Here is a 16,581-nt window from a genome sequence, read left to right on the forward strand (position 1 = left end):
TGGCGCTGATGTTTAGGCCGAAGTATGTATAGTTTTTGTGTGCTCTAGAGCAACAGTGTCTAGATGGAATTTGTACTGGTTGTCTTGGCAACTGGACTTTTTTGATCTACGTTTTGAATAGATAACTCTTCCTTTTGCTTGTTTAGTGTTTTTTTTCCCCACAGTCAGTTGTGGGATCTTGTCTTGGTGTTACATGTGTTTACACGCATAGCTTTTCGTTCGTTGTATTGTTTGTTTTTGCTGGTTCACATTGAAAATAAAATAATGAACCCAACTCGCGCAGCGCCTTCGTCTACCCTTAATGACGAACGTCACATCCTCGCTCCTCGCCATGTAAATCTGTCATTGTCATCCAGACCATAAATTCTGATTTAAAACCCTCTATTTTTCTCAATCCACTCGTCAGGATTGGAACTTCACACGTTATACCCAGAAGGGTGAAAGTGTTAACAGGAGTTACGTTTGGTACTTCCCAAAGAGAAAGGGTTTGATCTATTCATTTAAGAACAGGTTTACATAGAAACCATAATGTTAGCCAAGTTGTTTTGATTGTAAATCCAGGAAATAATTAAAGACACAGAAATTAGGCGTGATAAGGACAACTATTGTCTAATTGTTTGAAATCAGTGGATCCAACATGAATATAAAACATGAACACAGGAAAAATACAACAGTTTATATAATGGAGAATTCAAATATTGGCCAAGTGCCAGTCGGGCAACCTTAGCTTTTTCTGATTGGTCAATTCTTGGAAGAAATACCATCTGTTTATTGGCTAGCCAGAGCAATTCTTCTGATTGTGGAAGAGAACAGCAATGTGATTGGCTGTATAATATTCATATTGCAACACCCATAAGAAAATACCATTTTACAGTTCACACAGTTTCATTGATTTTATCTAAATGTTTTTTATTTTATTGTAGCTCCTTTGTTGACATTTATTAGATGTGTACATTCATTGTGTTATTGCATTAATACAGTTTAAACAGTAGTTGTTGGGGAGAAGTTTCAAACATAAAAGTGGAATATTGGAATATGTCTGACAAGAGGAACAGTCCTGCCCAGTGTGAAAACCAACACACACAGCCAAACACACACAGCTCCCTGTATTATACAGCTGCACTGCTACAGCTTCACCTAGAGAAGAGAGACAGAAACAACCAGATTTAAGGGACAGGACAAACAAGACCAATGAACGATAACACATCTTATCTGAAAGGCTCTCCTGACATAGCTGTCCCTAGAGTCACTATAAACCAGAAACGAACTGGCCATAAGACAGTTTGGGGCCAGATGGGCCGGTCCATCTTTAAGCACAGTGGGCTGGTCTAAATTGGGAGTTTTGCAAAGAATAACTGTTTTGGGAGGGGGGAGGGGGGGGAGGGGGGACCGTGTGTTAGAAAATAAATGTGAAAGTTAAAAAGAAAAACAGTCACATTATCAGTTGTACACAATCCTCGACTGATTTCAATACAAGATAAACATGTCATAAGTAAATACGTCACTCACGCTAACGTCAGGTCCAGACTCCACAGGTTGGGTTGGTCTTCCACTTCCTCCTCGTCACCAGTGGGAAACCAACTAGGATAATATTACACAGACGGATTAGATTACATCAGATATTAATTGATTTATAGAATTGATTTGATATTTAACCTCTTACATCTAGACGTTCCGCTAGCGGAACTCCTGCTCCATTATCCAATGATGGGCGTGGCACGAATTACAAACTCCTCTAAAATACAAAAACTTCCATTTTTCAAACATATGACTATTTCACAGCATTTTAAAGATAAGACTCTCCTTTATCTAACCACACTGTCCGATTTCAAAAAGGCTTTACAACGAAAGCAAAACATTAGATTATGTCAGCAGAGTACCAAGCCAGAAATAATCAGACACCCATTTTTCAAGCTAGCATATAATGTCACAAAAACCTAGAAGACAGCTAAATGCAACACTAACCTTTGATGATCTTCATCAGATGACAACCCTAGGACATTGTGTTATACAATACATGCATGTTTTGTTCAATCAAGTTCATATTTATATCAAAAACCAGCTTTTTACATTAGCATGTGACGTTCAGAACTAGCATACCCCCCGCAAACTTCCGGGGAATTCGCTAACATTTTACTAAATTACTCACGATAAACGTTCACAAAAAGCATAACAATTATTTTAAGAATTATAGATACAGACCTCTATGCACTCGACATGTCCGATTTTAAAATAGCTTTTTGGTGAAAGCACATTTTGCAATATTCTAAGTACATAGCCCAGGCATCACGGGCTAGCTATTTAGACACCCGGCAAGTTTAGCACTCACCAATATCAGCTTTACTATTATAAAAGTTTCATTACCTTTTGTTGTCTTCGTCAGAATGCACTCCCAGGACTGCTACTTCAATAACAAATGTTGGTTTGGTCCAAAATAATCCATCGTTATATCCGAATAGCGGCGTTTTGTTCGTGCGTCCCAGACACTATCTGAAATGGTAAATCAGGGTCGTGCGCATGGCGCAATTCGTGACAAAAAAAAATCAAAATATTCCATTACCGTACTTCGAAGCATGTCAACCGCTGTTTAAAATCCATTTTTATGCCATTTTTCTCGTAAAAAAAGCGATAATATTGCGACCAGGAATCTCCTTTTAGCTAAACTGAGGAAAGTAAACAAAGCTTTCGGTCGACGCGGGCACGAGCCTGAGTCTCACAGTACTGTAACCAGCCACTACCCAAACACGCTACTTTTTTTCATCCAGAGCCTGCAAAGCCACGATTCAGCTTTTTACCGCCTTCTGAGACCCTATGGCAGCCGTAGGAAGTGTCACGGGACAGCTAAGATCCTCACTCTTCAATAAACAGAGACAAGAAGAACGACACCTTGTCAGACAGGCCACTTCCTGCCTGAAACCTTGTCAGGTTTTTGCCTGCCAAATGAGTTCTGTTATACTCACAGACACCATTCAAACAGTTTTAGAAACTTTGGAGTGTTTTCTATCCATATGTAATAAGTATATGCATATTCTAGTTACTGGGTAGGAGTGGTAACCAGATTAAATCGGGTATGTTTTTTATCCAGCCGTGAAAATACTGCCCCCTAGCCATAACAGGTTAAAAGTATTAGGACGCTCCAGCCAGAGACAACATTATATATGACCTCAGTTATATTACGCTGCCAGCTAGTAATACAGAGATGAACATCACAGAGATATTTAACATTAATACAGAGATCACCTGGTTAATGTGATACACGTGTTCTACTGTAGTGTTTCACTGAGACCCTGAAATCCAGACCCTTTTTTGTGCTAACATCCCAGCTAGCTCATAAAGTTGCGGCCCTTGTCCTATTTGTGCTTGGACTTTAAAAAAGTTAAGCCAAAAAAAGCTAAAACTTTTGTTAAAAGTATTATTGAAACATTCAGTGAACGTTTTAAGGAACAAAAAAAAAAAAACTACAAATAACCAATAATTCCGTTTCTCTGAGCGTTAAAATAAAACCTCCCAGGAAAATGTTCGGGGAACCATAGTAAGACGTTCTCAGAACCTCCTTGGAACTATAGTAAGACATTCTCAGAAACCTCCCTGGAACCATAGTAAGACGTTCTCAGAACCTCCCTAGAACCATAGTAAGACATTCTCAGAAACCTCCCTGGAACCATAGTAAGACGTTCTCAGAACCTCCCTGGAACCATAGTAAGACGTTCTCAGAACCTCCCTGGAACCATAGTAAGACGTTCTCAGAAACGTCACTGGAACCATAGTAAGACGTTCTCAGAAACCTCCCTGCAACCTAAAACTTAACGTTCCCAGAACAGGCTAAGTTTTCAGAATTCCGTTTTACTGTTCAGTAAAGTTATTGCTTCCTCCCCAGAATCAATGGTAAACCAAAAATGTACGTTCCCACAACTTCAACAAACCAAATTCCCTGGTTGGGATTCCACTTCCTGTACTCTATGTCATATGCCAAATTATGTTGACAAGGAATAGAATGATATCACTAATTAGACTGGCACCCAGGCTATGGAGGTCCGTAGGGTTGAGAGCCTGTTTTGCGAGGGAGACTTGGCAAGACTTGTTTAGCAGGACCAAGCTAACTGTATACTTAGTAAGCAGGACCAAGCTAACTGTATACTTAGTAAGCAGGACCAAGCTAACTGTATACTTAGTAAGCAGGACCTGGCTAACTGTAGAATGAGATAGCAGGACCAGGCTAACTGTAGACCTAAGTCGAGCTAACTGTAGACCTAAGTCGGGCTAACTGTAGACCTAAGTCGGGCTAACTGTAGACCTAAGTCGGGCTAACTGTAGACCTAAGTCAGGCTAACCGCACCTGGAGGTGAAGAGAGCCTTCTCGTTGATCATCTGGACTCTCAAGATGTTGACAGCCTTATAGACATCTATCACATCCTGGTACTTCTCCAGTAGAGGCCTGGAGAGAGAAACAGGTTAGAAAAGAGTCACTCCACAATATCACCACACTTGACAAGATTAAACACAACAATGTTTTGTGAGTTGAGTTGAGACACTATAAACCTCCATAGGCTATAAACTTCAAGATACCTGTAATATGCCCCTGACTTGTCTTTCTGGTTCCTCTGGTCTGACTTCATGTCCTCTCCCCCCCACTGGTAGCAGGGGCAGGGGAAGAGGCTTAGCCAGGGGTAGAGGCAGGGCCTGGGGCCTGGTCTGGTCCTCTCTCCCAGGGGCAGGTTCTTTGCCAGGTAAGGTCTGAGCAGGGCTCTGGGCAGCAGAGACACCAGCCAGTAGATGGGCTCCTCATTCACAATGTCATGGAAGCTCTGGAGGTACTGATGCACGGCTGCAGAGGGCTGGATGGAGGACAGGTTCTGTAGGCAGGAGGAGGAGGAGGAGGAGGAAGAGACAGGAAGTTTACTATGTGGTTATGGAAGGTGTGAAGGTACTGAAACACAGCTGCAGAGGGCTGGATGGAGGACCGGTTCTGTAGGCAGGCGGAGGATGAGGAAAATCGAATTACATTTATTTGTCACATGTGCTGAATACAACTGGTGTAGACTTTACTGTGAAATGCTTACAAGCCCTTCCCAACGATGCAGAGTTAAAACATAATAGCACAAATAAAAGTAACAGGAGGAATAAAATAAATGTGGAACTATATACAGGAAGTACCAGTACCAGATCAATGTGGAGCTATATACAGGAAGTAACAGTAGTAGATCAATATGGAGCTATATACAGGAAGTACCAGTACCAGATCAATGTGGAGCTATATACAGGTAGTACCAGATCAACATTCAGCTATATACAGGGAATACCAGTACCAGATCAATGTGGAGCTATATACAGGAAGTACCAGTACCAGATCAATGTGGAGCTATATACAGGGAGTACCAGATCAATGTAGAGGTATTATCACGGAATACCAGTACCAGATCAATGTGGAGCTATATACAGGGAATACCAGTACCAGATCAATGTGGAGCTATATACAGGAAGTACCAGTACCAGATCAATGTGGAGCTATATACAGGTAGTACCAGTACCAGATCAATGTGGAGCTATATACAGGAAGTACCAGTACCAGATCAATGTGGAGCTATATACAGGAAGTACCAGTACCAGATCAATGTGGAGCTATATACAGGAAGTACCAGTACCAGATCAATGTGGAGCTATATACAGGTAGTACCAGTACCATATCAATGTAGAGGTATTATCACGGAATACCAGTACCAGATCAATGTGGAGCTATATACAGGGAATACCAGTACCAGATCAATGTGGAGCTATATACAGGAAGTACCAGTACCAGATCAATGTGGAGCTATATACAGGGAATACCAGTACCAGATCAATGTGGAGCTATATACAGGAAGTACCAGTACCAGATCAATGTGGAGCTATATACAGGGAACACCAGTATCAGATCAATGTGGAGCTATATACAGGAAGTACCAGTACCAGATCAATGTGGAGCTATATACAGGGAACAACAGTACCAGATCAATGTGGAGCTATATACAGGGAATACCAGTACCAGATCAATGTGGAGCTATATACAGGAAGTACCAGATCAATGTGGAGCTATATACAGGAAGTACCAGTACCAGATCAATGTGGAGCTATATACAGGTAGTACCAGATCAATGTGGAGCTATATACAGGAAGTACCAGTACCAGATCAATGTGGAGCTATATACAGGGAATACCAGTACCAGATCAATGTGGAGCTATATACAGGAAGTACCAGTACCAGATCAATGTGGAGCTATATACAGGGAATACCAGCACCAGATCAATGTGGAGCTATATACAGGAAGTACCAGTACCAGATCAATGTGGAGCTATATACAGGGAACAACAGTACCAGATCAATGTGGAGCTATATACAGGGAACAACAGTACCAGATCAATGTGGAGCTATATACAGGAAGTACCAGATCAATGTGGAGCTATATACAGGGAATACCAGTACCAGATCAATGTGGAGCTATATACAGGAAGTACCAGTACCAGATCAATGTGGAGCTATATACAGGGAGTACCAGTACCAGATCAATGTGGAGCTATATACAGGGAGTACCAGTACCAGATCAATGTGGAGCTATATACAGGGAGTACCAGTACCAGATCAATGTGGAGCTATATACAGGGAACACCAGTACCAGATCAATGTGGAGCTATATACAGGAAGTACCAGTACCAGATCAATGTGGAGCTATATACAGGAAGTACCAGTACCAGATCAATGTGGAGCTATATACAGGGAGTACCAGTACCAGATCAATGTGGAGCTATATACAGGAAGTACCAGTACCAGATCAATGTTCATAGTTATAAGGCATTTGATGTTGATACAGTATGTACATGAAGGCAGGGTAAAGTGACTATGCATCAGGATAGATATTAGTAAGGTATTTGAAGTAGAAGTCAGAAGTTTACATACACTTAGGTTGGAGTCATTAAAACTTGTTTTTCAACCACTCCACAAATTTCTTGTCAACAAACTATAGTTTTGTCAAGTCGGTTAGGACATCTACTTTGTACATGACACAAGTAATTTTTCCAACAATTGTTAACAGCCAGATATTTTTCACTTATATCTCACTGTATCACAATTCCAGTGGGTCAGAAGTTTACATACACTAAGTTGACTGTGCCTTTAAACAGTTGGGAAAATTCCAGAAAATGATGTCATGGCTTTGGAAGCTTCTGATAGGCTAGTAGAAAGATGAGGAAGGGAAGCGCTACTAAGGTACACAATAGTACATTTTGGTAGACAGAAGGTGCTCTTTGGCAAAAGGGGTGAATTGGTCATCAAAAAGAAAGGAGGACCAAGGCACTCTTCATATAATTAATTAAAATACCTTTATTTGTATGGCATGTTCAATAGAAAAAGTTTAAAAAATCCGACGTGTTTCGCCTGCATGGCCTTCGTCAGGGAGTACAAAGAAATAATACAATGTCCTCTTTTGAACAGCTTTTCCTATTAGCCCTAATTTGAAGAGGGAGTGGTTACAAAATTGATTGGACACACCTAGTAAGCAATACTATGCACATTAAAAAGTGAAATACTGTAGCTATGTTATCATAAAAATACAACTCCAAGCTGGAAGTATCAGAACACTTAGAAAGGTAGTTCTAACCTTAAATATGACTGGGAGAAGTTTGAAGAATAAGAAAGCAATGTATTCCATAGTACACTAGACCACAGCCAAACATGAACAACAACAGTCTAAACATAGCTGAGGGCAATTGAGCAAAATGTCCACTAGATGACAGCAAATGGACCTATCACGACCCTACAGGAAGGGTGAGAAATCCATATCTTCATTTAAACCAGGGTACTTAGTGGCCTGTAGTTTATAAATCCAAAAACTTTCCCTTTAGTTTAACTGTTTTAGACGGTCCCCTTTTCTAATAGAGGCCGGAACATGATCAATACCCATAGCTTGTAGGGAGGCAGGGTTGCCATGGTGTAAGGACTTGTAGTGCCTTGCCATGGGGTAGTCTTTATTGCCTACCCGTATGGCATACTTGTGTTCCGCTAAGCAGTCTTGAAGGCGTCTCTTTGTCCATCCAATTTAGAACACCTTGCACTGTGGACATTCCAATCTATAGATGACATGAGTGGTTTTGCAGTTAATGAAATGCTTGGCGTAATACTCCATTTTGGAAGCTGTGTCAACAAAACACTTTTTCTGTGCAATATTTCTGCAATGGTTGCACTGGTTACATTTAAAAGAGCCCTTGGGTTTGTGGTCAAGCCAAGTTTTTTGAGAGTCACCCAGAAGATAACTGTGGACTGATAGGCTAATTTACATCATTTGAGTCAATTGGAGATGTACTTGTGGATGTATTTCAAGGCCTACAAACTCAGTGCCTCTTTGCTTGACATCTATCCTGATGCCTTGTCACTTTACCCTGCCTTCATGTACATGCAGTTGAAGTCAGAAGTTTACATACACCTTAGCCAAATACATTTAAACTCAGTTTTCACAATTCCTGACATTTAATCCCAGTACAAATTCCCTGTTTTAGGTCAGTTAGGATCACAACTTTATTTTAAGAATGTGAAATGTCAGAATAATAGTAGAGAGATTTATATATTTCAGCTTTTATTTCTTTCATCACATTCCCAGTGGGTCAGAAGTTTACATAAACTCAATTAGTATTTGGTAGCATTGCCTTCAAAATGTTTAACTTGGGTCAAATGTTTCGTGTAGCCTTCTACAAACTTCCCACAATAAGTTGGGTGAATTTTGGCCCTTTACTCCTGACAGAGCTGGTGTAACTGAGTCAGGTTTGTAGGCCTCCTCGCTCGCACACACTTTTTCAGTTCTGCCCACACATTTTCTATGGGATTGAGGTCAGGGATTTGTGATGGCCACTCCAATACCTTGACTTTTTTAACCTTAAGTCATTTTGCCACAACTTTGCAAGTATGCTTGGGTCATTGTCCATTTGGAAGACCCATTTGCGACCAAGGTTTAACTTCCTGACTGATGTCTTGAGATGTTGCTTCAATATATCCACATAATTTTCCTCCCTCATGATGCCATCTATTTTGTGAAGTGCACCAGTCTCTCCTGCAGCAAAGCACCCCCACAACATCATGCTGCCATTCCCGTGTTTCACGGTTGGTATGGTGTTCTTCGGCTTGCAAGCCTCCCCCTTTTTCCTCCAAACATAACGATGGTCATTATGGCCAAACAGTTCTATTTTTGTTTCATCAGACAAGAGGACATTTCTCCAAAAAGTACAATCTTTGTCCCCATGTGGAGTTGCAAACCATAGTCTGGCATTTTTTTATGGCGGTTTTGGAGCAGGGGCTTCTTTCTTGCTGAGCGGCCTTTCAGGTTATGTCGATATAGGACTCGTTTTACTATGGACATAGATACTTTTCTACCTGTTTTCTCCAGCATCTTCACTAGGTCCTTTGCTGTTGTTCTGGAATTGATTTGCACTTCTCGCACCAAATTAAATTCATCTCTAGGAGACAGAACGCATCTCCTTCCTGAGCAGTATGACGGATGCGTACCTTCAGGCGTTTGGAAATTGCTCCCAAGGATGAACCAGACTTGTGGAGGTCTACAATTTGTTTCTGAGGTCTTGACTGATTTCTCTTGATTTTCCCATGATGTCAAGCAAAGAGGCACTAAGTTTGAAGGTAGGCCTTTAAATACATCCACAGGTACACCTCCAATTGACTCAAATGATGTCAATTAGCCTATCAGAAGCTTCTAAAGCCATGACATCATTTTCTGGAATTTTCCAAGCTGTTTAAAGTCATAGTCAACTTAGTTTATGTAAACTTCTGACCCACTGGAATTGTGATACAGTGAGTTATAAGTGAAATAATCTGTCTGTAAACAATTGTTGGAAAAATGACTTGTGTCATGCCCAAAGTAGATGTCCTAACCGTCTTGCAAAAACTATAGTTTGTTAACAAGAAACCTAAGTGTATGTAAACTTCCGACTTCAACTGTATATATGTGTATATATATGCACACACACACACACCACAACAAGACAGACAACACGACACTACATAAAGAGAGACCTAAGACAACAATATAGGCTACTGGTAAATTTATCAGTTGAAAAACGTTCTGGAACGTTGCAGATAGAAATTCTATGAATATTACCACCATTATTCCTTTTTCAACAGTCAGAGAGGGATGTTTATTCTTGATCCTGCTGAACACACCCCTAGGTAGTTAACTATTGCTAGCTAATGAGGTAACATGACTGATCAAGGTGTAGCCTAAACAAATGGTTAACAGTCCACAAGTAGCCTAGTTTTAGAACGGCCCGCGATATGCTTTATGAATGTAAAATGCGGCCTGCCAAATCATGATAAAAAGAAAAAACCGTACCACCGGTGTTATGGGTCATGTCTTTTGAACAGTAGAATCAAGCCATTTTCTCTGAGAAAAAGAGGGAGACTTAGCTACAGAATTTGTATTTGAAATGCAGTGGTGAAAGTGTGAGGGTTGAGTGAGACTACAAATTCAAAGACTACCTACTTTTCTATAGTCTACGGGACAGATCTACATTTACAGGTTGGGAGGGGGGGTCCAAAATAGGGCAGGGTTGTCAATGTTTTTTTGCTTTGGGGAGGGTTGTATGGTATTTTATTGGGCACAGTGGAGGGAAGTGCATTTTTTCCCAGGTTTACATTCACTCTTCTGCTTGTATTTTCCCTATAAACAATGACTTGATTTACTTGAGATATTACCCTAATAAAGTTAAGAAACGTTTGTGAAGGTTTGGTATGGTGTGGCTATTATTAAGCTTTAGCTACTGCGTAATATACTGTATATTAAGATATATTATCTTAAATTGTATATTAAGAAATATTATCTTAAATTGTATATTAAGATATATTATCTTAAATGGTATATTAAGGGTGATTGTTATAACAGCTTCTTACCAGGTGTGGTGGAGTTTGGTTCTGGGCCTCCTTCAGAGACTCCTGGTAGCGTTGATGTGTTCTCTGGAGAAACTGCATGATGTCTGGAGGACCCTGGACTGTTCTGATCAGCACCTGGCTCACACACACGCATACACACATTTACACACACAGAGCAACTTATCTTAAGATAGCTAGGGATGACAACCACGTATCACAGTCATAGTAAGTAAAACGTTACGGTATTTGTTTTATTTAATGTATTTTCTTTTCACCTGCAGCATGGTGATGACTCTGTCCAGGTATAGCATCTCCTGGTGGCAGAAGTCAGCATAGCAGCGGGCAGGCAGACGTCTGGAATACATCCCTCTGAGGAAGGCTGAGTAGAGGGCCTCATCTGCTACTCTCTTACTGGTCTCCCACAGGACGTCATAAATACTCACCTCTTCAACCAGCTCTGGGGGAGGGAGGGAGGAGAGAGAAAGATATATATTTGTGTTTGTATTGCTTTGGTGCAGTTTTCACAAGTATGTGGTAAATTTTAGCAATGCTTTGTACAAAACTCAAAACCGTTAATCAAAAAGACAGTTGTTTCAAAACTCTAAGCACATTTTTTAATTGACTATTACAACACATACAATCATACAGTCACTTATTCACCAAACTTAATCAGTGTTTCATCTAGAAATACATGTTTCACATTGCTAGTTATATAGCAGTTAATTCAACAGTGGGAAGTTAGCTACATTAAACTAGTTCTATAGCAGTTAATTCAACAGTGGGATGTTAGCTACATTAAACTAGTTCTATAGCAGTTAATTCAACAGTGGGAAGTTAGCTACATTAAACTAGTTCTATAGCAGTTAATTCAACAGTAGGAAGTTAGCTACATTAAACTAGTTCTATAGCAGTTAATTCAACAGTGGGAAGTTAGCTACATTAAACTAGTTCTATAGCAGTTAATTCAACAGTGGGAAGTTAGCTACATTAAACTAGTTCTATAGCAGTTAATTCAACAGTGGGAAGTTAGCTACATTAAACTAGTTATATAGCAGTTAATTCAACAGTAGGAAGTTAGCTACATTAAACTAGTTCTATAGCAGTTAATTCAACAGTGGGAAGTTAGCTACATTAAACTAGTTCTATAGCAGTTAATTCAACAGTGGGAAGTTAGCTACATTAAACTAGTTCTATAGCAGTTAATTCAACAGTGGGAAGTTAGCTACATTAAACTAGTTATATAGCAGTTAATTCAACAGTGGGAAGTTAGCTACATTAAACTAGTTCTATAGCAGTTAATTCAACAGTGGGAAGTTAGCTACATTAAACTAGTTCTATAGCAGTTAATTCAACAGTGGGAAGTTAGCTACATTAAACTAGTTCTATAGCAGTTAATTCAACAGTGGGAAGTTAGCTACATTAAACTAGTTCTATAGCAGTTAATTCAACAGTAGGAAGTTAGCTACATTAAACTAGTTCTATAGCAGTTAATTCAACAGTAGGAAGTTAGCTACATTAAACTAGTTCTATAGCAGTTAATTCAACAGTGGGAAGTTAGCTACATTAAACTAGTTCTATAGCAGTTAATTCAACAGTGGGAAGTTAGCTACATTAAACTAGTTCTATAGCAGTTAATTCAACAGTAGGAAGTTAGCTACATTAAACTAGTTCTATAGCAGTTAATTCAACAGTGGGAAGTTAGCTACATTAAACTAGTTCTATAGCAGTTAATTCAACAGTGGGAAGTTAGCTACATTAAACTAGTTCTATAGCAGTTAATTCAACAGTGGGAAGTTAGCTACATTAAACTAGTTCTATAGCAGTTAATTCAACAGTGGGAAGTTAGCTACATTAAACTAGTTCTATAGCAGTTAATTCAACAGTAGGAAGTTAGCTACATTAAACTAGTTCTATAGCAGTTAATTCAACAGTGGGAAGTTAGCTACATTAAACTAGTTCTATAGCAGTTAATTCAACAGTGGGAAGTTAGCTACATTAAACTAGTTCTATAGCAGTTAATTCAACAGTGGGAAGTTAGCTACATTAAACTAGTTCTATAGCAGTTAATTCAACAGTGGGAAGTTAGCTACATTAAACTAGTTCTATAGCAGTTAATTCAACAGTGGGAAGTTAGCTACATTAAACTAGTTCTATAGCAGTTAATTCAACAGTGGGAAGTTAGCTACATTAAACTAGTTCTATAGCAGTTAATTCAACAGTGGGAAGTTAGCTACATTAAACTAGTTCTATAGCAGTTAATTCAACAGTGGGAAGTTAGCTACATTAAACTAGTTCTATAGCAGTTAATTCAACAGTGGGAAGTTAGCTACATTAAACTAGTTCTATAGCAGTTAATTCAACAGTGGGAAGTTAGCTACATTAAACTAGTTCTATAGCAGTTAATTCAACAGTGGGAAGTTAGCTACATTAAACTAGTTCTATAGCAGTTAATTCAACAGTGGGAAGTTAGCTACATTAAACTAGTTCTATAGCAGTTAATTCAACAGTGGGAAGTTAGCTACATTAAACTAGTTCTATAGCAGTTAATTCAACAGTAGGAAGTTAGCTACATTAAACTAGTTATATAGCAGTTAATTCAACAGTGGGAAGTTAGCTACATTAAACTAGTTCTATAGCAGTTAATTCAACAGTAGGAAGTTAGCTACATTAAACTAGTTCTATAGCAGTTAATTCAACAGTAGGAAGTTAGCTACATTAAACTAGTTGATGCAGTTACCAAAACAGCTGTATAGTTTGACTGGTAAAAGTTATTTCTGTTCTAATTTTAGATTTGAATAGCAGAGTAGACTAATAATATGCTCTACGTTTTTGTCGAAGCTACTGGGTAAGGGGTCAAAATAGCTGATTCGTGTCAAAGGCACATTGTTTAGAGTGAACAGAATGTTGGAAGTCAGATTTAAAGTGGGAGATTTAAATAAAGGGAGCTTTATAATGTTGAAGATATCCCATTAAAGAGGAAGAGATTTTATAGGAGGACAAAAAGTGTCATAATTTAAAAACAATTCTAGCCAGATCAACATGTTTTAAAGTTTGAAATGGCATAGCATTCGCAAGCGTCATTAATCATCAGACAGCTGTCATCTTCTACATGTCAGAGTGCCATTCAACAAGGAACTGTACCTGTAACAAAATAAACGTTTTGTCTAGCCTAGGCAATGGGCCAAGACAATCCTACCTCTCTCGTCTGCTTCCTTCTGACTTGGCAATGCTGCTAAACTAGATCTAAAAGAAAAAAATACATGAATGTAATTTAGTGTTAATATGGTCTCTGTAAGAACATGTCCAGATACAAGACAGTGTTATCCTGCTACCTTGTCTCCATAGAACACACATAGAACCTCAGCTCTCCACAGGACACATCATTCCAGCCCTGCCCACCTGTTGTCAAGGCAACAACAAATCACACTTCAGTTATTTCAATGTGCTCCGAGTGTGTGTGTGTGTGTGTGTGTGTGTACCTCCAGTGTGTAGCTCCATACAGTTCTCCCCCTGTCCAGAGTTACTGGGCTCATCCTCCTCCCAGTAAACATCGTCAACAGCTGAGCCGTCACTCCACAGCCACATCCCCTCCTTATCACAGAAAAACATTGATTGGTTGATTAATTGATTGAAACCACTTCTTTTTGTTTTTAAACCTGTAGACATTTGACAGATTGATTGACAGACTGACTGACTGATGAATTATTGACCCAGTTTACCAGAGCTGCGTCGTAGCCTCCTATCCAGACCGGCTGGTATGTGTGTCTCCTGACCAGATCCTGGACAAACATCTGTTGACCAGGGCTGTGAACCGACACCAGGTTCCCTCTGTGCTGGGAGCAGTACGACTAGAGGGACAGCCAGAAAACACTGTGTTAGCCCGCTGAGCTAAAGCCCAGGCAGTACCTCAGGGAGCAAAGATCAATGCAGGCTAGAAATTGACATTTCCTGAAGTAAATGTGTGCTTGCTAGTCTTGAAGTATCAATGGTTGTGAAATAGTAGTAGTAATTAGTAATTGTCTCTCTCTATTACAAGTATTACCTCTGCAGTGGCCCAGGTGGCCCAGACGGGGTAGAAGGAGAAGCAGCGATGCTCATTCTGATGCCACCCGGCTGGGCATGGTGACTGGGAGTCCACCCCTTCCACCTCCTCCTCTGTAGTGTTCACCACCCCCGAGGCAGCATCCACCCCTGGAACAACAACACACACCTACAGTATGTACTGTTCAAGAGCTGTGGTTGACTTAGTTTACCTGGTACATTGAAGCAATTAATGGAATAATCCCAAAAGTGCAAACTAAGCTAGACCAAGTAGCACCTCAAATACTTTATAGCATTTAGAGTTGTGTTTGACCAGATACAATGCAATTTTACAGTTAACAAATTGACAACAGACTTTCAGCATGCTTATAGAGGTGGACATTGAACATGTACGACGCTTACAAAAATGGTTGATGATTGGCTGAGTGAAAATCATGATAAAAAGATTGTGGGAGCTGTTTTGTTAGACTTCAGTGTGGCCTTTGACATTATCAATCAAAGTCTGATACTGGAAAAACGTATGTGTTATGGCTTTACACCACCTGCTATATTGTGGATAAAGAGTTACCTGACCTGCCTAGTTAAATAAAGGTTACATGGTTTTACAGAACACAGAGGGTGTTCTTTATCATTGAATTAAACTATTTACACACACACTGTTTCATTTCAAGTTTCAACTTTTATATTTGCCTGTTGCGAGGTGCAGAGCCATCACTGCCCAACAAAGCAGCAGAGACATCCTACCAACCGATCTACAGAGGAAACAATGATATTATATTACATAACAACATAGCTTTACATTTAATAACCTTTAATAGTGTTAAAGGGATCATGAATACCATTTTAACGTCTCTGTGTGCATTATGAAGGAAGGTAGTGGTTGTTTCACGAGCAAATGCTATCTAGCATTAGCACAATGACTGGAAGTCTCCAGGTACGGTAGCATTGCAAATGTACCTGTAGACTTCCAGTCATTGCACTAGAATCGTACATTATGCATTTAACATAACTTAATTTAAAATGACATTGCATAACATGACAAAACATAACACAACTTTTAAGTGACATAAGTTAACATGACATAACAGAGCAGCTCCATCTGTAACGTAGTACATTACCTGTACATAGATCAGAGAATGTTGAAAGTACCTGAGCTAGCTAGTAACACAGTGACAGTAGTAGTAGCTCGGTCCTGGTAGGATACCTCAGAACATCTGCTCTTTTCTACCTGCTTCTGGCTTGGATTAGTCACTGTTGAGGAGCAGGAGGAGTGAAATGAGATGATGTGAGGGGAAGAGATGAGGAAAGCATAAGGTACTGCAGAACAGCGGCCAGCCCATATCGTCCTCTCTACACTAGTGGGTGTGTCCTAAAAGCATCAGCCCTGCCCACTCTCATTATCAGTCAGACTAGAATCACATCAACAACCTGCTAGTTCTAACAACACATCTCCTGTTCTGACAGACTAGAATCACATCAACATCCTGCTAGTTCTAACAACACATCTCCTGTTCTGACAGACTAGAATCACATCAACATCCTGCTAGTTCTAACAACACATCTCCTGTTCTGACAGACTAGAATCACATCAACATCCTGCTAGTTCTAACAACACATCTCCTGTTCTGACAGACTAGAAT

At 39.7% G+C, this 16,581-nt stretch overlaps 1 protein-coding gene across 3 annotated transcripts; it reads right to left on the reverse strand.

Annotated features, from left to right (window-relative positions):
* Positions 1–892: 892 nt before the first annotated feature.
* LOC106592244 (uncharacterized) lies at positions 893–16,268 on the reverse strand. Of its 3 annotated transcripts, none has more exons than XM_045713221.1 (13): positions 16,091–16,268; positions 15,632–15,693; positions 14,943–15,091; positions 14,620–14,748; positions 14,380–14,491; positions 14,233–14,299; positions 14,097–14,143; positions 11,176–11,357; positions 10,922–11,035; positions 4,567–4,853; positions 4,337–4,435; positions 1,510–1,581; positions 893–1,137 (listed from the first exon to the last, which is right to left on the reverse strand). In XM_045713221.1, the coding sequence occupies exons 2-13, from the start codon at positions 15,678–15,680 to the stop codon at positions 1,134–1,136; spliced, it is 1,311 nt and encodes a 436-aa protein (XP_045569177.1). In that variant the 5' UTR covers positions 15,681–15,693; positions 16,091–16,268; the 3' UTR covers positions 893–1,133. The 3 variants fall into 3 exon arrangements, with proteins under 3 accessions (XP_045569177.1, XP_045569176.1, XP_045569179.1); XM_045713220.1 differs by having other exon boundaries at positions 16,060–16,268; XM_045713223.1 differs by lacking the exons at positions 14,097–14,143; positions 14,233–14,299 and having other exon boundaries at positions 16,060–16,268.
* Between the last annotated feature and the right edge of the window lie 313 nt (positions 16,269–16,581).

Source organism: Salmo salar, unplaced genomic scaffold, assembly GCF_905237065.1.
Source record: "Salmo salar unplaced genomic scaffold, Ssal_v3.1, whole genome shotgun sequence".
In the NCBI taxonomy this organism is placed as follows: domain Eukaryota; kingdom Metazoa; phylum Chordata; class Actinopteri; order Salmoniformes; family Salmonidae; genus Salmo; species Salmo salar.